Source organism: Colossoma macropomum, unplaced genomic scaffold (genome assembly GCF_904425465.1).
Source record: "Colossoma macropomum unplaced genomic scaffold, Colossoma_macropomum, whole genome shotgun sequence".
Classification (NCBI taxonomy): Eukaryota; Metazoa; Chordata; class Actinopteri; order Characiformes; family Serrasalmidae; genus Colossoma; species Colossoma macropomum.
The window spans coordinates 20,876,710-20,901,609 of NW_023494805.1; the positions used below are offsets into that span (position 1 = coordinate 20,876,710).

Below are 24,900 nucleotides of genomic sequence, written 5' to 3' on the forward strand. Positions count from 1 at the left end.
GTCATGTCGAATTCTGTATTTGGCGCCATGCTCATATTAGGTCTAAACAGATTTATCTTTGACAAAAATCAATGGCATTTTCAAAAATTCGCTGCTGTTGTGCTCTGGGGTAAACTAAAATGTTCCGAAGCTGATATACGTTACCGTACACATGTCCTCTCCAAACGTTGCCAAATCCTCTGAATGACAAGGTCATAAAGAAGACGAAAAATGAATACTGCTATATCCAAGCTGACACACTAAAGAGACATCATAAGAATGGAAATTTCACTAAAATACCCCATTCAATTATTTATGTTAAGTTGCTTTGGCAGTAGTAACCTACAGTTTGAGTTGCTTTTGTTATTAAGTAATAGTGTTAAAGTTTTATAGTAGACCAACTGTCATACAACATTATTTCCATGTGCAAGAGTGTTACCTTGCTACTAGCATGTATGTAGCAATATTTCATATTTCAACCTCTAAATAATCTCACAATTCAGAGGATTCAGTGACCTCTGGGAGAGGAAATGTACACAGAACAAAATGTGTCAGGATCTGAACCTTTTTGGTTACCACAGCTGACTTTTGAAAAGGTCATCTGCTTCCTGATATTAGCATGACTGCAGAAGGATGTACATCTTTAGAGGCCTATGAGAACCTGTGTGGGCAGAGCTTAGAGTTAGCCAATATGGCCAAAACATCAAATACTTTCACATTATTGCAGTATCATTGTTTTTCACACTGTAAACCTAAATAAGGTTACTTTACTTTGAATAAAAAATCATGCAAACTCATTGCCTCAAAATAAAAAATTAAGTAAAGTTACTTCACAAGTTCAAGCTTAAGTAAAAGTAAAAGCCTTTCAGGAGTATCAGGTTGCCTCAGCACAAGCAGAACATTTGCATACTGAGCATGTCTTTCCACCTTGTTTACCCTACCTTCTATGTGTTGTCATTCTTCCCAGCCTATCTTGCCTTGGGTGTCTACTTTTTTTGGTAAATTTTTGTGATTCAGCTAATCTCAGTCAGTACTGATTGAAAATCAGTGTTCAGGGAATTGAATTATTGAGTTCCATCTCCTGAGTGTGGTTTCTGTGCTGGCTAAACACTACAGAGATTACTCTGGGCTAAACTGTCAGCATTTGGCAATATGATCTAGAGCAAAAATAAGGTAAATTGGTTAATTTGCCTGTTAGTATCAAGTATGTGCAATATGGCATGAATTTGTTAGTTACAACGTAATTTAGCCTAGCAGTGAATTTAAATTACAATTTCTTTATTGTAGTTAGTACAACTATTATGTATAAGTCCAAAATACTCAATCATTTTAAGATCACCAAAATGAATAGAATTAGTATAATTTAATCAGTTTATTTAAGTGTATATAACAATAAACATATGTTTTGTTTATACTTAGTTCAGGGAATTATTTATGGTCAAATGATTTGAGTTACTTAAATGGTTTAAGGCAATCGCTTTCCTCAAACCATTTGAGTTGACTTAACTCGTCAGGTTTTACAGTGTAATAAACAAATGAATAAGACAAGAGTGACCCATGTATGAAGACTGAAATTGCTTCAAGTTTCTCGGCCATTCTGTGTAGTTACTGCTTGGGACTGGTATTCACCAAGTGACAGCTTTCCTTGCTATATGCCTAACTGATAAACCTAAATACACAAGACCGTCATGGTGATTTTAGCATGAGAATATGCTATGACACAAAAATGTCACAAAAGCGGAAAACAATAAGCAGAAACAAACAAAACTGCTAAGAACTCTAGGAAGCTTTTTGGGCAAACAACTCTTATCCGAAGAACTTATCCAAATTAATTGATCTTAACTAGATTTACCTAAGTAACTAAGGCATTACGTAGTAAATAGTACATGTTACTAGATTTTCATTAGTAAGTTTCACAGATGAATAACATAAACGAAAAATAGTTAGTGCAGTTAAAAAATAGTTACTGTTTTCCGGTGCAACTTATATGAGACGTTTATCACTCAAGGTCAGCAACCAGAGATTCATCAACATGCAATTTTTAAAATATTTCTATTACAAACATTAAATTGAAGAGGAAAAATTAACATTCACAACCTTTGGAACCTACAAATATAGATATTCAAACCTCTAAGTGTTCAATGAAACAGCAAAAAGGAACATCCCTTCCACCATCTATTGCATGTTTATCATAGGTGTTTCCACATGCAACATCAATGTTTTTGTCACATGTCTGGTTATTAAATGAGCTAAAAGATTTCTCATGTTACACCTTGTTTACACAGCTTGCATATTATGTTCTCCTGCAAAAAAACTTTGAAAACATGTTTTATTATCCAAAAATAAATTGCCTTTAAAAACATTTCATTGCAGACATACACATCCATGAGAAAATACAAATGTGAATTGTGGAAACTATGTTAACTTTTAATAAAACAGGGAACTCTTTTAACCTCTGCATTCAATTCGCACTGTACAGCCCTGTCACATCAAATTATTGACAAGGGGTTATAACATTTTCACATTAAGTGTATGTTGTACATACTTCTGTACTTACGCAATGAACAACTTTGATAAGTAATAGAAAAATGCTATTAATTAAGGTGCTGCAAAACAAAAATAACTGAAAAAAGAATGTATACCACCCAGCCCTAGCAGAGCTTACCTGTAGATTTTGTAGCGAGTGGTGAAGCCTTGCTGAAAGCGCTCCTTGAACTCTGTGTACTCCGGGCAGCGGTGGAAGGGCCCTTTGTCGGACAGGAGCCAGTCCAGCTGGCCACTGCTCCGGCCAGACACGGATAAGAAAGGGGAAGGATTGTGGTCCAGGCGCTCAGCTGCAGCCAGGATCCAACTCAGAGGACCCAGAGGTGCCCAGTGCCACAGGAGCATCAAGAGAAACCATCTAACGACCACGGCTCTTGGCCAACACGACGCCATCCTGCCCCTGGGTACCTGGGACCAGCATTCTTCTGCCAATCCCTCTTGACCTGCCATCAGAGGAAAGAGAAACAGGTGATGTTAGACGGGTCATTTGCAGTCTATGTATTTTATATACGCTCACCTAAAATGTTATCTCTACCTTCTCCACCTTTTAGGTCCACTTTGATGGTGTATAGTTAGAGACTGTAGTCCATCTGTTGATGCACACTTTGCATTAGCCGTCCTCCAGTGATCAGTTTCAGACCACAGAAGCCAACTGTGTAGCGGTAGCAGTACATTTCCAGGTGGCAGACCACTCCCAACCCGGCAGTGACACTGTGTAAAGATTCTTGCTGTGGCTAATACACTCGTACCAGCTCCATACTCAATACCATGCAACTACCATATAAGTGTCACTACTGTGTATTTAGATATAAATTTAACATCCAGCTAGCACCAAGCTAGATCTTGAAGTAGAGCCTTCACTTTTTTGGTTTGTAGTGGGATGCTTTTTGGTAGCAGGTAGTTGAGTTCCAACAAAATATTATCTGGTCAACTGTAGAGATGTGCTTTCGAACTAATTCTGATTTTCAAATATCAGTGAGAGTTAATGAACTGATATTCATTTAACTGCGAGACAGGAAAAAAAAGTACCTCAGCCAAAATTAACATATGGTCATAGGCTTACTCTTTTAGGTGATGGCTCTGATGTTAAGAAGCAAAAATATCAGCGAGCAGAATAATACCTTTGAAAACAGGTAAATTCGTAATTTTAACTAAGTGGTTGCTAACACTAGATACAAATGAGGACTCGTCAACTCTCACAAGATATTTTCTCCTTAATGGACGACCTGCTAGCATGTAAACATCCACTAGAGTAGTTAGCCTAGTTAGTAATAAAGCTACACTACATCTGACTTCTCAGTCACATCCTTAACAATGCGTCTTTGGCAACGTGCTCAGTTTAGGCACTTATGTTTTGGAGTGACACAATGTAATATACATTACAAGCAACATAAGTAAAATCATAATATTTTACAGTTCTGTTAGTTCTAAAACATAAAAAGGAGGCATTTCATTTGACTTGTTAATCTCTGCATTTTCTTCATATTTCCGATTTCTCCCAGTACCCGAAATGTGATTTCAGTAGTCGAATACTGGCACCTTGATCAGTTAACAGAGTACTCAATACCTGTGTACATACTAACCTGACCAGTAATGAATGGGGTAGAAGGTGGCTGACAAATTGTGCATGACAACAGATACACCGATCAGGCATATCATTATGACCACCTCCTTGTTTCTGTGCTCAGTGTCCATTTTATCAGCTCCACTTACTATATAGGTGCACTTTGTAGTTCTAGTTACAGACTGTAGTCCATCTGTTTCTCTGCATACTTTGTTAGCCCCCATTTACCCTGTTCTTCAGTGGTCAGGACCCCCATGGACCCTCACAGAGCTGGTACTATTTGGGTGGTGGATCATTCTCAGCACTGCAGTAACACTGATGTGGTGGTGGTGTGTTAGGGTGTGTTGCGCTAGTCTGAGTGGATCAGACACAGCAGTGCTGTTGGAGCAAAAATAGCATACATGGCAGAGCTGCAAGGTGCAAACCACTGCTGACCAAAAAGAACACAAAGGTTTGTCTCTCATTTGCCAAAAAACATGTAGATGATCCCCAAGACTTTTCAGATAATACTATGTGGACTGATGAGTCAAAGGTGGAACTTTTTTGGAAGACATGGGTCTGGCATAAAGCTAACACCACATTCCACCATAAGAACATCATACCAACAGTCAAACATGGTGGTGGTAGTGTGATAATCCGGGGCTGCTTTACTTCTGCAGGACCTGGACGACCGAACTGATTAAACCAGGAATTCTGCTCTTAATCAGAAAATCCTGAAGGAGATTGTCTACTTGTCAATTCGTGACCTAAAGCTCAGGGTTATGGAGCAGGACAATGGCTATGTTTACATGAAAAGAATTTTGCCAATCCGATTGAATACATTCCAATTAAAGATTAAGACTGAGGTGTTTATATGTTCACTCTATTAAACAATCTGATGGAAAATCTTCGTTTACATGCACACTACAAGTAATCCGATCCAAAACGATGCGCATGCGTGGAGTACCACTTAGAGTAAACGTTACCATGACAGAGAAACTCCCGTGAGATCCTGTCAGAGTGAGGTGAGTTTTCAGTTGGCAAGCTTGTTCATTACTTTAAAAATATGTCAGAATCAGAAAAATGTACCTCACATGTACCTCACATTCCTCTCACAGAAGGGTGAGAGGAAGACGTCGTGCTCTGAGACAGCTGGATGCCCTTCCCACTGCCGTCTTTTAAAGCTCAAAGCATAAACTTCAACCAGTTTTTGCTCCCACCATGCTGAACGTTATAAACAGAGCCGGTTTATGAGCTCTCTGCTTTTGCTATGACGCGAACGCACATGCGCAGAATGTACTTACATGTTCCGATTGGAAATGTACTTGGATACAGGCGTTTACATGTCTATTATTCTTCTATTTAACAGATTATTTACAGGATTACCCACCTCATTCAATCGGATAGAAATTGCCTCAATTGGTTAGTCTATTCTGATTGAAGTGTATACATGGACATATTCTATTCCGATTGAGCTATTGGTCGGATTATTAACGGATTATTAGGCTAAATGTAAAGGTGGCTAATGAGCCAAAGCACACAAGTCCACCTCTGAATGGCTCAAAAGAAACAAAATTAAGGTCTTACATTGGCCAAATATAGTCCTGACTTGAATCTCATTGAGATGCTGTGGCAAGACCTCATGCTCGAAAACCCCCCAGTGTGGCCGAATTAAAACGATTCTGCAAAGATGAGTGGAACAAAATTCCTCCACAGCGATGTAAAAGACTCATCAAAGGCAACAATGTAGATGCTGATGAAGTGGATAGTGAGTATCTGTAGGTAAGCAAAGTATTGTATCATTAGCATTGAAAAGAAAAATACTGCAGGAATGGATACATATTCAGTTCCACTGTGGTACAGTAGCAAGCACAGAGCAGGGAAACAATATCATGGCTTAATGAAAAACATACTGTATCTAGAAGGTGATGAATACAGCAAAAATAAATAGTAGTTGTGAACAGGTCTTTCTAATAACTAAGTAGTAGGTATGAATGAATCTAAACAACTCAGCAACATATGCGTTTCAGCATGCATGACTGTTCTCTCATAACTTCGTAATATGAATTCCTTTCTCTCGCTGTGTTTTGTGCAGAAGAGCATTTGAGTTTGTGAAGCACAGTAAACACTCAATTATTCAACAGTGCACTGGGAAAAAAAACAAGACCGAGAATGTTTGACGCATACGTCAAAAAATGAAGAGCCACGGGGGACCCCCATATTAATGAGTGAGGGGTTATATTCTGCATTGCACTAATAAACTGACGCATATACAAAGACGCATTTTATACCAGCGGGATCCGGGACCATCAATATTCCCTCACATTGTTTTCTAATCTTCGCCAAATTCACAATGTGAATTAATTTCACTGGGACCAGATGCATGTTTGGATTTTAAATGATGTATGAACTACCTTGCTTTCATTTAGAAGTGGAGCAAGAGACTACTGCACGTTTCAAAAAAGGCAATTAGTGGGGAGGTGACAAAACTGGATCCAAAGCCAAAAGTGTGCTTTGAAACCCAATAATAATCTTATGAGTATGATGCTCTTCTTGATGTGTCATATGCTCTGTTTACTCAGAATAGTCCATCTGTACACAATTCATAAAGCTAGCCGAGGCCACTGGGTATGTGGAGATTATTTTTATGGTGTTCCCCTATTGTTTTCTACAAGTACATCCTATTTCCTCCTTCAATCTGGTAGTTCTAATATAGTGAATTTAATTATTCTCATTTCTCCTGGAAGATATCTTTCTCCTCCCTTTCTTGCCTCTACTCCCACCCTTTGTTTTGTGCCCAGCAATTCTCCTATGGCCTTATCTTGATACATCTAATTCCTCTCTATTGCATTCCACCTCCCACTCTACTTTATATCTTTCATTCCCCAACCCCTTTGTTCCTTTCTTGTTCTCTTCATCCTATTGTTTTTCTTTTTTCTTTTGCAGCCCAGGCTTCCATGATTCTGAGAAAAATGGCCAAGAACAGCAGTCTTTGAAGAGAATGAACAAATAAATTCAGCTTTTCTTGTTCCATGTAAAAGTGTAAGTACTGACTTTGCTTGACTTGATTAAGTCACAGAACCACGAGAAACACATTTATGAACTGGTTTCTACGGCTCAGATCCTTTGTTCTCTATCTATTAGCTTTATAGAATCAAACACTTTGGTATCCAGTGTCTGAAAGCAATAGCTTGGGTGAAAATGAAATTTACCCAATTTGCCCACATGCAGTTGATCAGTGAAGACATGTTTACTTCTGTAGCTTTGCACTGGAGCTGTGAGGCTATATTATACTCCACCGAGCTATGGAAAAAATTCAGGCCTCAAGATGGCTGCTCTAACAGTTTTCACTTTTGTCGATATTTACAGATTCCAACGTGATCCTGTTTACACCTGCCAGGGACTGTTAAAGCAGTGTAGTGAGGGCTGTGTTCAAAATACTGATACAGCAATACAATATGGATAAGCTTGTGGTGATACGTGTATCAATATAGTGACTGCTGTATCAGTATTTATGAAATTATTTTTACACAGCACATTAATGTACCAGTGAAGCAGATACTGAGAAAGTGGTGTTTACAACATCCAATACGTGGCAATATAAAAATTATAAAATTCTGTGTTGGAGAAAAAAAAGCATTTCATTCTGGTCCCTCTGTATACACGTTCTGGAGAAACAGTTCATTCATTAGTTTATTGTCTGCTGTTGTGCGCATGAACGAAGTGAGTATCCTTTACTAATTCAAATTAGGGCATATATGAACCTTGTTAGCTGTGTACCTGGGCTAGTTTCACTTTCACAGATGTGGCTTAGTTCGTGGTAGAACTGTTATTAGTTTGTAGCTTGCACTTATTAATGCTTAGCAGTTAGCATTTTGGGCATGTGGTTGTAGTGCTGCTTTGTGTTGTAGCTCTGTTAAAAACAAAATGAATGACCTTATTGTTGTAACTATTGCTGTATGTGATCTGCGGCACGTTAGTGAACATTTCCTTGTTCACTTATAGTTCTACAGTCACAGACTTAAAAGTTAAAAAGTTAAAATTTAAAAACTTTAAAAGGTAAAATTTAATTTATAAAAGTCATAGTCATTCAGGATATAGTCCAATATGCATTTTAGCCAAATATTATACATTCATACATATTGTGATGGCGCCTCTTTCTGTTGTTCTGCTTGCAGTAAAAAAAACGCCTACTACTAAACATAGGCATCACTGCACCTTCAGTTCAGCTCCTGATGTAAGTTTCTCCTCTGAGTATGATACAGTAGTAAAATAAAACATCAGTTTGGTTAATCTTTACCTCACCTTGTCATTATTCACTGTCTCACAAAATATGTGCTGTACAATTTATACATGGTGCAATAATATGTGGTCCATGACTGTATTGATTAATTCGGGAGGCTAATTATTCTAAACCATCTTCTTGTAAACATTGGTGTAAAGCTGGAGTAAGGAAATGAATAACGGTATGCAAAATTGTGATTTTCTAGGTGGCAAACATCTTTTGAACAGAACAGGAAAGCCGAGGAACAGCGCAAGCAGGCAATTAGTTGTTTTATAAGAGATGATTTCCATACTATTTGCTATATAGCGATAGGATTTTAACCTAACTAACCAGAGATGCACATGACTGTGTTAACACATTGTTAAAATCTTACCAAGTTACAATTCAGATCTCATAAAACGACCAGGTGTAAATGGAGTCATACAGTGTCAGAAACCCCATATCTTTGCACACCAAACATGTCTTGGATGATTGACTACATAAGGGACGAGGGGAAGATTGTGCAAATTAGATTTTTAGCCAAACTGTTGCTTTGAGCTTGCCTTGCATAGACAGTCTTACACAAGCAAAGGTGATAGTGGACATGAGGAAAGTAAAGTGGAGAGCAAGGAAGCGCGTATTCATGATGAAGTGTATTACTGGGCTGATAACATTCATCAAGCCCTGTAACACTGCTCCAGGTCCCCTTTTAACCACTCCCCATAGAAGAAATACCACCGTATTTGTCAAGCACAGTTGGAGCAAGTGCTAACAGAGTGCCTTCTTCAATCTGAAACAGCGTTAGATCATTCGTACAATATTGCCAGATAAGATCCTAAATCACTACCTTGGACAGTGCTGACGCGCTGTGTTAAACAGCATCAGTCTATGTGAAGCATAGCACATTTAGGTTGCACATAGCGCCCCTAAATTCTCCCTCCAAGCACAGGTGCTGGTTGCTATGCTTTCTGCCTTATCTGGCTGAGGTTGAGTTTGGGGGTTCTACTTTTGCTCTCATTCTCGTTCAGCTCATTCTGCTGGAAGAAGAAGCAAATTGCACTCAGCACCTGAGAAGGATGGGCGTTGGTTTCCAAACAGCTGGAGCTAGAGGTGCCAGCCTAGCTCTTTTCAAGCCAAATCATCTCTCTCCTCACTCTCTCCCTCTCTCTCTATCTACCTCACCCCCCCTCCTATGACCTCACTGGCCCTTTCTTCCCGCTGACATTATTTCATCTCAGCTCTGTGTGCTGTCTGTGGCCCTATCATACTCAAGAGGAAATGCAAGACTCCAATGCTAATGTGACCACATGTTAACTACGGCACTAACGCATCCGGGTGACCTTCAAAAGTCATATCATGAGCACTCATTTAACGCCGCTAAACCATTTTTGGCGGTGTTCGTCTTTTGCTGGGGGAAAGAGAGAGAAAGGAAAAAGTGATCTAGAGCCTATTTTGTACTGAAATACCTTGGCTGACTTTTTCCCATCTCGCTTTAAATTTGCCTTTCAAATGAGCCCAAGTTCTGAGCTCTGACACCCCAGACTACGATATCCATGTGTGGGCTTATTGCTCTGTGGCCTCTGGAGGTTCTGCCTAATTATAAAATGCATAAAACATATTGAAAATGCCATAGAGACAATGGAAGAAATACTGAATTTATCCCTGACATTTACATGTTCATCTTGCATAATTCAGGTGTCTTTATATTTACCCTCGCCATCCTGGAGAGAATATGGGGAGAAGATAGGATGTGCCTGGAATTTATTAGCGTGTAATTGGGAACACATAATGGGAAGAGGCACCTACACCCTACCCTTTGCCTCTGTATATGCCCTGCTGTTTAAAAAAGGCGTTGTGGGTGAGGCAACCACGCAGCACAAACGGTCCTGCAGGAACTCTGCCTCACCTGGAGGCTTTAACGGCTGGAGCGCTTAGGAGAATGCATTGGAACTAATTGATCAGATAACTATCGTCAGGTGATTCGGTGGGTTGGCAAAAGGCCTGCTGACACAGCAGCTCTGAAGGATTAGGAGTGCTTAACGGGGTCTGGGGGCCTGTGAGCCGCTCCCTAACTTGAGGGTTTTGTACCTAATTTTGTCCTCAGCGATGTAAAAACAGCAAACGCCATCTGGACTGAACTCAATTTGGCAAAGGTGAGGAACCAGAGATATACCGCACCATGGGGAGTGTGGAAGCTGCATGAGTCGAGAAGCGATTTATCAAGAACTTATCTGCCATCTTGGTTTTAACCTCTGTGTTAGCAGGCAGACTAGAGCATTGCCTGAGGATTCATATATTTTTAAAGGGCCTCCTAAATCCATTTGTATGTGCAGCAGTTTCATCTTGTGGAAAACCATGAACCTATTATTAAAGAACCAGTCATAACCCAGTCATGATTTCTGTTAAAAGTGCATGCTGTAATCATTTTCATTTTGCTAACCCCTTAAATTAGCACCTGCCTCCGAGTCAGTTTGATTGACACTTTTCATAAATTCTTCAACAAAGGACTAATTGTTATCATCCGGTAATCAAAACTGTTTTGTGCTATGTTAAGAATTGAAAAGCAGTGTAGCACAAACACTAATGCTGTATTCCTATAGCATGCTGAGACTGTTTTTTCAGGATTCAGTATCTCCCAGGATGGATGTGTGGCATGCCTGCTGATTTGGAATGTACTGGGAATAAAATGTCTCAGCGATGAAGTGAAAAGTATTTTGATCTCAGGATAGTTCAGTAACTCTACAAAGCTGCGCGAGTTGATTTGTGGTACATGCACATGAAGTTGTTAAGCCGAGCACTCTACATCAAACCGTCACTCGGGAGTGTTCTGTATTTCTAAATGATCTACTCTACTTGTCTCTTTTCCCTCAAGAATTGTTGCTTTGTAAATGTAGCAAGGTTCTGAAAGAGGGAAAAATGTGTTGAGGTAAATACAGCCTTAATGAAAAACAATCAAGTTTTACCTGTTCAGACAAGGTAATTAGGGGTGGGAGGCATATTGGTACAAAAGTGAATACCAATATGATTTTGTATCCAGATATGCATTTTGCTGTACCATGATAAGCCCAAAAACGGCAAATCACAAACTCCAAGACAAATTAAACATGAACTCTTAAATAATTCTTATAAACTAAACCAAAGAGCACTGTGACCTGAAGCAGTAACTGCACAGCTAAGTTTACCTGCAATCATATCCTGCACTAATCAGTGTAGGTTGCATGAAGTGCTTGCATGAAGCAAGTCTATTTTTTCCAATTGCCATGAGTAGCATACTACTAGAAAGTGTGGGTCAAAGCAAAATGTCAGGGATGTACAGATCATGTACTGTGTTGGCATAGATTATTACTTTGTTTCTTTATGCACTCTTTTGTTGTGCTCTGTTGGACAAATCAGCTATATCATTAACTATAGAGAAAGGAGGAAAGGGCAAATCAGATTTTACAACCTATTCAACAGGGGCAGAAAGGTAAACTTAGCAAACATCTCTATTAGATGAAATAAAATATTTCTTCAGAGACCATCTAAATAAGTGCAAAGAAGAACTGAGGATAAGGGGTAAAAACAAAAACAAAAGGGACGTGAAAACAAAATATTCAGATGTACAACTACTGTATCAATTATCAACATTGCATATAACTCAGAAGACCTGTGAAGGTTCATTGGTGGTTCTGGATAGTAAATAAAATGACTATATTTTCCTTGTAGACATTACGACCCCTGGTTCCTATCACCATTACTGTAAAGAAATCTGAATGAGTTTACATCATAGCAATTGAATTCTAAAGAAATTTTGGAAAATCCCTCAAATCTTACTTATTAACTTTGAGTTGTTCATAAATGCTATTATTATTATTGTTATTATTATTATTATTATTATTTGAATATTGCAATATTATTGTCACACAAATATACTATACCATGATACAGATCCATTTCACACACCCCTAATTACCAGTAACACAGTTTTGAAAGCATGCAGTGATACACTGATGTTTAAACCACAAATACTGTTTGACTGACGGACAACAGTCCGCACAGAAGTTCAAGCTTCGACTTTGTACTTACTTTTAGTCATTTCTTTAAGTTATTGCACTTTATTATTTCACTCAGTTTCTTTTACGATATGTCTCTTTTATATAGGTTAATCCAACATTTTATACATTGTTGAGGAAAGCATTTATCCTAAGCTCAATCAACTCTCTTGGAGGAATCCTGTTCCTATCTTAGAGGGTTTACTGTACTTCAAAGAATACCTTGGTGATAATCTTTCTTGCTTAGGGTGCTGGAACAGGTACAAGTATAAGGCACCAGTGCACTGGTTATCCTAGGTTTAACTGTCTCTCTTGAACGTTAAATGTTATTCCAAAGATGAATTAATACCTCAGAGGTTTTGTGTATTTGTGGGGTACATGGTAGACTATTGATAGGCAAGCAACCAGAAGGCTGAGTTTTCAAACCCCAGGACTGACTACGTATATCTGGTTGTGCCCTGGACAAGGTGTCTAACTCCAGAGGTGCTTCTCTGCTGGTAATGCTGTGTTGCTCCCAGACTGGGCATAGTAAGGCAGCAAAGGGACGCATTTTCTCTTGTAGGATCAATAAAGTACATAACATCAAGGTTAATTCTGTAAAAAACATTATACTTTGCTGCATGAGATAGAACCTCTGCTTGAGCTGAGTGACCCTGTGACCTTATTTTGCTTGGTGCAAAGACTATATTGCTCATGAATTTACCCATCTATTATATGCAGTCAAGGGAGGAAGACTTGTGGCTCAGGTGTAAAGATTTATTGGGCTTAATCTGCAGAAAGAGAAGCAGGTGTATGGCCATCACTTCTTCAATTTAGTTACTCCCACTCAGCTTCCACCACACTCAGCAACCTGACCAGCTTTCTTGATCTCAGAACTCTGGGCTCTGGACCCACCCCTGGCTGCAGTTCCCCCGAAAGTGAATTTAAACCGCGAGCAAAAAAAAATTAGCACTGAAATAAACTTGTCAGCATAAGTTTCCATCACGTTCCCAGCTGGCAGTATGTTTGGACATTGTTTGATGAGAGGACGAGAGCAATTATGAGCTCACCTCCCACACTGCCTGGCTCCAAACAGCTGTCAGGTTTTACTCGGGCACAGCTCATGCTTTGAGCTGTGATAACTCAGATAGGCATTGTGACCGAATCTCCCACTATACCGATGCTGGCTGTCTTAGCTGAACCACGATCTTCCTACTTATTTGAGAAAGAATCAGGGAGAAGAAGGCCCGGGGGTGTGAAATTCTTTGGTTCCTCCAGAACAGATCCAGTCAATGAGCAGGAATGCATCCTATCCTGCAATGCTTGCATCACATTGTTACAGCACAGGCCTTGTTTACGGCATTAGGAGTGTCAAGAGTGATATAGATTGAAAGCAGCAAAGTAGAACATGAAAAGCCGGTTTCTGGGCCAAACTTTTAATGAGGGCCTGCCATTATGCACCGCCAACCTCTCCATGTGAATATTTCATGGACGGTTTTGCACAGAGAAGATAATTAAACCTCATTTTTGGGAAAAAAAAAACCTGGCAGGTGATTGCTTTTTTTTCATAAGACATGAGATAAATAAATAAAACAGCATGATCCCACAAACGAAAGTTAAAAAAGAGGCACTAATTAAAACATGTAAGCATGGCTAGTTAATCAGCTAAAATAATTATGTAGGCGTGAAAGTACATTAAGGTGAAAGTAATCACATTTCACTCAACCACACCTACCTAACTATAGAAACTTCTTTATTGTTTCTATGGGTGTGTGTGTGCATGTGCGTGTGCAATCACGCATAGGGTGCTTTCTTGTTATCAAGACAAAGTAAAGCAGGTGCTCAGACATGCTGGCAGATTAATAAACAGCTCAGACAGGTGAGGTGTAATCCAGATGTTCTTTAGAGTCAACAAAGGAGATTAAGACAAAAAGCCAAAGTTAACCACAGTAACAAACAGTGGGACTCTTGGCTTGAGTTAAAAACAGGAGCATATGGATAATTAATGCTCATCAATACTGCCTTTGTTATTTGCCCGGACCTGATAATTAAGAAATCACGATTTGTCTGCAAAAATGAGACTGCACTCATATGGCCCAGCTGCTTTATGATGTGAGACAGAGAAGTTCTCAGTATCAAGGGATCAATGATCTCTTATTGCTCTACTGTCCAGCTGTTCTATCTCCATAAACACATTGCAGGGTGTAATCGCTTATACATCACTCTGTTAAGAAGGGCAAAAAAGAAGGAGGAAAGAAATACACCCATGATAATTACCCAAGCTGTTTATTAGATTAACACTGCTCCATAAAAATCCATTTGCATATTACTTGGACTCTTTAATAGCCAGCAACCTAACCCCCCATCCCCCCGCAATAGGTCTTAGTGGTGCTTCTGCCAGTCTCTCACCAGTGTCTCAGGAGTTTGTTGCCAGAAGCCTGTGCAAACTCATTTGGTAATTGAAGAGAAAGTGTGCTCCTTGTGCAAATAGAACTCCCACACACACGCACCTATGGAACACTCACCACTCTAATGAGGGGATGAGGCTCGGGAACACAGCGGACCCTCCTGCACCCCGGGACTGGCTCCAGCCTCGTTACCATGGTCACGCAGTATAGGCGACCAATTATCTCAAGTACTACCCAAGTTGGCGCACGTATACACAAGCTTCATGAGCCTTTTAGGAGCGGCCACATCAGACCTGCTCCATAAACACATTGCATGGTCTTGTGTACAATTCATAGTAAGTCAGGTCACATGTAAATGGGAGCACTGTTTAGAAACTGTTGAGATAAGATTGCTTGTTTGCAGATTGTTTACTTGTCTGCTGTAAGTAACTTACAGCAAGCCCGCAACCAAGCCTAAAAATAAACATTCAGAAATTTCCAATTGACCTTGCTCATGAGATAACCTGCAATAGGGCCATCTTCTCCTATAAACCAACTAAACAACTGCTTCTCACCCTGTGGAAGCCAGTATTCTTACTAAAAATAAATTATTTTATAAATAAATGATGTTCCAGCCTAAACCAGGCTTACTCCCAGGACTGGAAGGCCACAACATTGCACAATTTAATGTTTCTGCTCCAACACACTCGATCCAACTCAGGAAAGGATTTACAGTGAACTCATAAGGTTACTCAGGTGTGTTAGAGCAGGGATGAAACTGTGCAGTGCTTTGCTTTGGCCCTCCTGAACTGGAGGAGAGAAGCACTGGCCTAACCCATCATGGCCTAGGCCTAAACCTTAAACCCCAATGAGCAAACAGTGATTTCAGACTAAAACACAATCCTGACACTATTATTCAATTATTAATCTTGAAATTTGTCAGTAACAGTAACCATAGATTATTCTGTAACTACTATGAAACTGATACCTAAGTTATATAGTTATGAAGTGTGGTCCCACATATGGGCCTTTGTAGTTTAAGGGGTATATTACATTTTACAGCTGCAAGTGTAACTCATTTGATGTTTTATATTTTAAATATTGATGCGTCTAGCCAGGCTTTTTCAATTCAAGGATCATAGCTTTAGCTGCTTCACAAGAGCAATGCTTGTGTTCCAGTAACACACGGTGAATATATTCATTCTCTTAAATATGACCATACATGTAGGTCCATAGAGAGTGCTCCACTAAAATTGCTCCCACAATTCCCGTGCAGAAAAAAATTCATAGACTCTCAAACTTCACTATCTGAGCTAAAAAACTAGTTAAGTTCTCCTTTTTAATGTAAGAGAGCAGCAGTCTTATTAGAAGGCGGATTCTGAATGTGCCCTCTCCCCTGTGCTCTCATGTTGTAAAGGTGAGTTTTAATGGATTGTGTAATTGATCCAGCTCATTTCCGCTGCGCCTCGCCGTTCTGCACACAGCCCTCTCCACTCAGCACAGCACGTCTGCGATCAGCTCTCTTCCACAGGAGCTGCTGCTGCTCTCTGGGGCTCCAGCACTTTATGCTACAGATGAGCATCAAAACTCTTTCCAAATGCTGCTCACCACTGAGAGTCCTACAACTTGTGTTTCCAACAGTGACCCAACACAAGATTCTATAATTATAAATATATCCGGTAATTATAAACCCAAATATGTATTAAGACAACTGTGAATTATTAATCATATCAAAGGTAATAATACACTGGAACAAATGCAATTAAATTTAACTTCTGCTAATGCAACTTGATTGGACAGTTCAACACACTTGGAGGAGAACGCTAACTTTTAATTTTGTTGTGCCAACAAATGCCCGCATTGGCTAGCACCACTGAGTAATGAGGGAGAGAGAAGGCCACCCAGAGAGAGCAAGGCCAGTTACACTCTCTTGGACTCCCAGCCATGGATGGCTGTGGCATCACTAGGGATGGAAGTCACAATCTGCAAATGATCAATGCTTAGTCAGCCACTTAATATACACTGATCAGGCATAACATTATGACCACCTCCTTGTTTCTACACTCATTGTCCATTTTATCAGCTCCACTTGCTATATAGGTGCACTTCAGAGTTCTAAAATTACAGACTGTAGTCCATCTGTTTCTCTGCATACTTTGTTAGCCCCCTTGTACCCTGTTCTTCAGTGGTCAGGACCCCCATGGACCCTCACAGAGCAGGTACTATTTGGGTGGTGGATCATTCTCAGCACTGCAGTCACACTGACATGGTGGTGGTGGTGTGTTAGTGTGTGTTGTGCTGGTACAGTGGATCAGACACAGCAGTGCTGCTGGAGTTTTTAAACACTGTGTCGTCTAAAAGATAGCTCATCTCTTGCTGTACAGTATGAGCTAATCATCCTCTACTCCTTCATCGGTGGTCGCAGGACGCTGCCTACAGAGCGCTGTTGACTGGATATTTTTGGTTGGTGGACTATTCTCAGTCCAGCAGTGACACTGAGGTGTTTAAAAACTCCAGCAGCACTGCTGTGTCTGATCCACTCATACCAGCACAACACACCCTAACACACCACCACCACGTCAGTGTTACTGCAGTGCTGAGAATGATCCACCACCCAAATAGTACCTGCCCTGTAAGGGTCCATGGGGGTCCTGACCACTGAAGAACAAGGTAAAAGGGAACTAACAAGGTATGCAGAGAAACAGATGGACTACAGTCTGTAATTTTAGAACTACAAAGTGCACCTATATAGTAAGTGGAGCTGATAAAATGGACAATGAGTGTAGAAACAAGGAGGTGGTCATAATGTTATGCCTGATCAGTGTATAAAAGTGGCCATATTCTACATCTACAAGTTCACTTACAATGTTTGTTCGGTAGTATGTTCCAACAGTTGTAATTAATTTTTACATGACCATTTTCCAATCTCTTTATCCCCTAAAATTAAACAAGAAGTTTTTGTTTTAGTGCTGTAAGAATTAAGTAACCAGAACAGTTACTTTTAATGTGTCTTATGTTTTCTGTGCAAACAAAATCATGTTTAATGTTCCTTCACACTAAGTAGATTTCCTGAACCTCTGTATGTCCAGAATGCATTTGGTCCAATAGATGGCAGGCCTTTGTTATGGTTGTGTCTACTGCTTTTGAATTCCTGATCGAGACTGGGAGGACAGAGAAAGGGGAAAAGGCATTGAAAGAAGAGCAGGATCAATATCAAGTTGTAACACAAAGGCAGACCTTCAACTTGTGCCTGTACAACTGGCATACGCAGGCACACAACGCACACAATATACCTGAGAGACAGACGTTATTGACTTGAGCTATAGTTCACTTGTTTACAAGCTCGTGTGTTAGTTGTGCACGTACGTCTACATTTGTCGCCCTGGCTGTCAGCGTGAACATGCCTTGCACAGTTGTCTATGTCGCCATGAATTCATTTATGTGCTTGTATTTGTGAGTAGGTGTCCTGATAATAGAAAGTGGCAGAAGCCATGCAATTGCTCAGGCCCCTACGTATATGCAGTAATGGGTGAAGACAGATGTAGCGTGGGGAGACTATGAGGGCCATCAAGGTCCTCCAATAGTCAATAAATCCAGAGCGGATCAGTGAGAGGTCTGTTACCCTCCAGCACCGGACGAAACTTCCCTTAAAGATTGTTCTTCAAAAGGACCTGACCAAATGCATTAGGCCCTTACTGAATTAGGCTGAAACAACACTCCAGTGCCAAGATGAGCGTACACAACAGTTTGCAGAACACATTATGAAAGAAATTCTGAACTTAAGAACTACATTAAAACTGTGCAAATTCTCTAGATTGCTCAGACAGCAATTAATGGACATATTCATCTTAGGACCAAATGGCATCCGTATTAATGAGGACACATACCAATATCTGAGTTAACTGAGGTCAGTGTTATGTCTTGTGTGAATGTTTTCATGTGAAGGACGCTTTGTTCATTCTGTAGGATAAGGGTATTTGCATTGCATGCAGTCTTTTGTGTGATGAATGCGAGGTTCTAAATTCATATAAATAAATCAGTGACAAAAGCCCTGACTAAAGCTTCACTTCCAGAAATAAAATACAACAATGTACCATTAAGTCCATAAAACGTTAAGTCACAATGTATAAGAATAGATAATGTATAACCTATAAAAAAGCAAACCTAGGCATATAGAGAAATGGGCACAATACTAATAAAATATTCAGAACTTGCAGTGAGCCAAGCATCAAAAATAGATCTACAACTAGCTTAAGGCAAGCAGACACTGTATTTTTGAACATTTCTTTCTTTCCAAGTAGGTTTCATATTAAACCAAAATGCTCTGCTACTGATTTCTAAGAAAATTGAATTTTCAGGACAAGGCGATCTATAGGTGTGAAACAGTTTGAAGGATAAGACGGTAGTTTCTGCAGAAGGGCCTTTTAAATCAATATATTCATGCTAGCCTCTTCTTACAGACAGAAACGACCGGTCCATTTTCAAATACAGTTCAGAACGACAGTTCAAAATGACTAAAAAGGGGTCACTAGTAATAAACCTGAGGGCAAGGGACGGAACCCAAACATTAAAAGAAACAGCATTCATGTAAATTGCTAACCTTAATCAATGGCTGACATGAAGGTCACCCAGACAGTTTTTCTTCTACTTACCAAACTGAAACACCGCGACACTTATACCTGTGAAGAAGTCTTTCTTTGGAAAGATTTGCGCAGGAGCCACAGGAAGACATCTCTGTATCATGAGTACAAAACTTAACTGGTACTTTAATGAATGAGGGTATGCTCATATACAGAATCCAATTTAGCATTTCTGAAAACTGAGATTATTAAAATTATACCATATGCTTCAGCATACCCAATCATTTATCAAATGTGACAGTTATGCAAGGCCAAAAGCATAAAATCTGTGCAAAACTAAATGATTTGCCACATATGTACATAGCTGCAGTTTTGTTTTGCTTTTTCACAAGTAGACCTGCTTATTCAATATCTATGAGTGTTACAGTACTGCAACAATAGCAGTTATAAAATCTGACTTGAAAAGACTTTTACTGTCAAAAAGGGGTACATAGCTGATTAACAATGATGCATTCTAACGCTTGCAAGACTGCAAGTTATTATTCTACACCCAAATCTCATGTGGATAATATAGGCTGCTTTCCAAATCTTTAGGCCCTTTACCAATCCAAGCATGAATAGGTTGGTTTAATGTATTAGCCCCATGAAAATTGATCACCTTTTAGCTTAAACATCAATGATATGTGTGAATGAATGTATGTCTTACATGTTGTATTTGTTCCCATCTTTTAATGTTCTTGTGTGTTGGCTGTCACATACTATGTTGCCAGAGCAAATTACTGTTATACTTGTCAAACTTGACAATAAGGTGTTCCTGATTCTGACAGGTTGGGCGGGTAATGTCAAAACCAGATGCTATTTTTTTAGATTTATTCATGCTATTTGTCAGTACTCACTAATATACTATGGGAAAAACTGATGTATATTTTGCTGGTGGGGTTGAATGAAACGATATCAATAAATTCAGAGATTTCTTATGCTTACATGGGTATGTGTAGTCATTGTGATATATTCAAGTCAACACATAAGCCCTTTTAACCTTCATTTAGGTAAAGAGTATTTATGATTAGATCTGCTGATGTAATCTTGAGCCAAAACTTCAAATAGGCACTTTATTGAAAAAGGTCAGTAACATTTTATCAACATCCACTATACAAAAATACAGGTCCACAGGCACTACATCATAAGTGCAGGCCAGGCAACTATTCAGTAACTTTCTGTTGGTCTGCTAAATTGTCCTTTGATGCATGTGTTTTGAGATCTGTGGCACCCTGGAGTTTTGAATAAGTCATTTTACTGTCCTTTGGGTTGTTTATCACCTCTCCACAGTGAGAGATTACATGGGGGATGGGAGGGGTGTTAATATGAGTTGATGGTATTATTCTGGCCTTGAGTATATGAGCTCACTCAGCCTAGACGCAGTGGACTGGACAGCTCTGTGCGTCACCCTGGCCCGCAGGAAATATAACACAGGGATGGTTAGAGGTTAGCTGGCAGAGGTGCAGCTCAGAGTGAATCAGTAAATAATAACCCTAAGATCATTACCAGGATAGCTTCAGTAGGTTTGGAGCTTTCATTTCATCGAGGAAGTTGCCAGCAAGAAGGCGGGAGGCATTAGGAAACTCATCAGATTCTTGCTTCCGTTTCGCTCAGCTTTCTGTTTATTGAGTAATACAGTCTGGCTGGCTGATTCCCTGGGCTGACTTTGTGGAATATTCCCATAGGAAATAGCCCAAAACTGCTGCCATCACAATCCTTATTTGCTGCCAAATTAGCTTAGGATAGTTCAATGACCATGCAGGGATCATAGTAATGTGTGTAGATGTGTCTGCAAGGGTTTCTGCTATAGCCTTCAAACATATATGTTATTGATTGACAGGAAGACTAGATAGAGGTGCTGGATCGAAGTGAAAGCTGTTTTTGATCTCTCTAGCATCGCGACATCTTGCTGTTGCCATCTCTGCATTCTCCTCTTTGGCGTGCTTTGGAGTGAAAGCCAAGCGCTCCTAGGGGGGCGAAGCTGGCAACAGGAATCTAATCCATCTTGAGGCCTCTGCCACTGCTCTTTATGATGGTTGGGTGATGCTTTTATTACATCAGCCCTGCAGGCGCCCACAGTCCGACTGCAGTGTAGGAAAAGAAGACTAGTCTGGATCTTGGCTCTACGTTGTACACAACACATATGAGAAAGGCCTAATCTATGCAGACTGACACACTGCGCTGCACGGCAAAGATGTCGGTAGCAGTCGAGCTTCCTTGCCTTGCCTGTGTGCGTTGACTTCAGAAATATGTATTGCTTTTTGAACTGGAAAGAAGTTTGGGGGAAAGTGGGTGAGATTTCTCCTTGTTTTTCTGGGTATTTCATTGTTCAAAAAAAAAAGAATCAATATTTCAAACTACAGCCAATTTCGATGTGTTTGCATGTACAGAGTGATTATAATATGATGATCCAAGATAAAGAATATGCACTAAATTTCCACCTTAGTTTAGGTCCCACCACGCACTGTCTACATCCGGCAAATCACAAATCTACCATTCTGCGTTGTGACCAGTGACTGTTTATACAAGTCAGGCTCATGTATGCTGTCATTGGTTGTGACGTTACAGACACTCAGCGCCCTGCTCGCGTGATGCGCAGAAGGAAATCTCACAGAAAAGTGCATCTTCACTGTCCTCATTCTCAACTGACAATTTCACTAAAAACGATAAAATTATAAATAAACTTGGATAAAAAAAAACATTTATTAAACTGAAAGCAGTGAATAAAAAGTGGGCAGCAAAAACTATGATTGCTCATTTCCTCATAAGAGTGAGGGTGCAAGTGCTCTATTTTTTAGGTGCACATAATCAAAATACCTTTTAGGGGTGTAACGGTGCACAGATCTAGAAAAGACAGAGGGGCATGTCATCGATTCCCACAGTTTTTAACATGCATTTTTTTAGATAAAAGATTACATTTAAATAGTTTATACTTTAAACACCTTGAATACTTTTTGGTGTTTCGTCTACGATATTAAAAGCTGTACTGTGCTTTAGGCATTAATAACAATTAAAAAATTAATATGAAAAGTGATTCCACAGTATTGGGATGGGTACTGTACATTTCAGTCCCCATCCTGGAGCAGTGTGAGCATAGGAAAATGGGAAAATCATTATTCTGAGCAGTGGCGTAAAGTGGTTGTGCGGATTCGTGCTCAGTAATGGGTGGAGTGGGTAGTACGCACATCCACTTTATGGATAAATGCCTTCTCTGTTGCATGGGGATCATCCCTTCAGGGCCAATGAACGCTAATGGACAACAGAAAACACAGAGACATGCTGAATGGAATGGCACACCAGCACCTAACAGTTTCCACTGTTACTAAATGCAGATCAGACTGGGAACACATCAGCGTACATCAAAGAGCAGAAGCTTTAGCAGTAGAGTGTGGAGTGTGCTCAGGTAATTGGGAGCTTAGACTGTCATTCTTAACTTCATTTCTGACTTTCAATTCTGCCATAAATGTCAAACATGAAAGAAGATTATTATTGCTCTGTTGTTTGTTGTTCTGTAAAGAAAGGCAGTACTGCAGAGGCCCTCTCCAGTGTGTAAGTGAGGGAGTGTTTCAGTGCGTTTATGTGATAGAGTAGGTGTAGAACAGGCAGATGTGGGTGTGCAAGAACAAAAGCATTACAGGGCTTCTGTGTATGTGGCATGTTTTGTTTAGATCTATAAGTGAGTATATGAGCGTGTATGTGCAGATTTCTGCCCCCATGTTTCAGAAGGCAGAAGAAATGGTGGTTGAGGATGGGTAAAGCGAAACAGCTGTGGTGCCTGAGTCCCAGGGGTAAAATGGAGCCAGCGTAATCCGCAAAGGCCCAAAGGCAACACTGCCATGCCAACACCACTCTTGTGCCTCTCTGTGACCTGTGCAAACTCTCCAGAGTCAACTGCAGCCAAAACAAATCTGTGTGAGTGTGTGTGTGTGTGTGTGTGTGTGTGTGTGACCATGTTTTTAGCTCCTTATGTGAACCAAATGTCAGGATTGGAAAACCTGAGCATTTTGACATTGTGGGGACCAGTGGCGTGGTGCATTTTGCCAACTGGTAGGATGGTGTTATCACTCATTACTCTAAAACAGTGGCCCAAACTCATACAAGACTTGGCTGCCTTGCCCTATTTGCACTGTGTCACTGTTCCACTCTTCCAGAGCACGCATGTTGCTTACTCATATCATAACCATAATTGCTTCCATAACCATTATTTACACAAGTTCCTCGGTTCTAATGATACACACAAAAGTCCTTGAGTGTTAATAGCTCCTTTAGCCTGCTAAACTTAAGTGAGTGTGATTTACAAATGAACTCTATCACAACCTACTCAAAAATTCAAAATAGCATGGCAATATTTAGATCCACATTTAGCAACAGAACCAAAAGGTCATAACAACCACAATAATCAAAATACATACTGCAGTAACAAATAAAACTGGTGAAACCATTCCCCCTGCACCCTGAGCTAGTATTGTTCTGCACTGTTGATTGGCAAAGCACTGAATCGCTTCTAGCTGTTGTAAATATAATTTATAAACCTGCGTTCAATTTTCAAAGTTTCACAGATATATCGAACAAAACTTAAGTATTTAATAGAAAATAGTTTTGTCAGTATATTTCAGTACATTTTCAGTATATTTAGGTTATATAGTCATTTATCTTGTGGTAACCAGTAGGGTGGTGCCCCAGCATCATAATAGACAAAACACCCCTGGCGGAAATGTGTACTGGTAACTACAAGAAAATATACTTTTCAATGCAGCCTATTCAATTGCAAATGCATTAAAGAAATAACATTATTATGACCTGCCAAATTATGCCTCCCAAAACCCACAGAAGCATCACAAAACTCAACTTCCAATCTGAGGAAGCATATGGGAAAGCTGGCTAGCTAACTAATATTAACCAAATAGGTACTGTGTTTTTACTATTTTCTTCTTACTTTTTTATTTTAGAATAACAAGCATGATAGCTTTTCATTAAACTTACAGCTCTATTCTGAGAGCTGTCAGCACTCAAGCGTTTTTTTCTGTATCATTGAGTGCAGGGCAATCCACACCAGCAGTAATGCACATATGGCTGAAATTACACATTTCAAAACAGTAAGAAAAAGAGTTTATTACTCACACCATTATTTACTATGTGATTTTTTATTTAATCAAAGTATTATTATTTAAAACATGCTAAAGATGGTGTTTAGGCTAAAGACAGCAAAGGCAGTAGGCACAGCAGGGGTACCTCAGCTACCGAATCCAGAGAAGTCTTTTGAAATGACTTAATTTTTTCAGCAGGCAAACTGTAAAACCCCAAATCATTGCTGGCTTTACATATGACATTACAGCCCCAAACAAAGTAACTTTTGGGTAATTTGTACTTAGTGAAGCACTTGGTTCACAAACATCTGGATTTGTTCTCTAATGTTCGTATTACCTAATATATTACAATAATCATAAACACTAGAACTTAACCTGCGTGGCAGCATGACTACACTTTGGGCAGTAGGGAAATATTTGACATTGCACAAGCCACATAGTTAGAACAGTTCAGGAATAACTAACTA

The 24,900-nt window shown here is 39.7% G+C and overlaps 1 protein-coding gene across 1 annotated transcript in view; it reads right to left on the reverse strand.

Annotated features, from left to right (window-relative positions):
• Positions 1–24,900, reverse strand: part of brinp2 (bone morphogenetic protein/retinoic acid inducible neural-specific 2) — a 111,165-nt gene that overhangs the window by 66,192 nt on the left and 20,073 nt on the right. The window contains exon 2 of the mRNA XM_036597225.1: positions 2,645–2,966. Coding sequence (XP_036453118.1) covers positions 2,645–2,916 — 272 coding nt within the window. The 5' untranslated portion in view covers positions 2,917–2,966. The remainder of the gene's footprint in view (positions 1–2,644; positions 2,967–24,900) is intronic.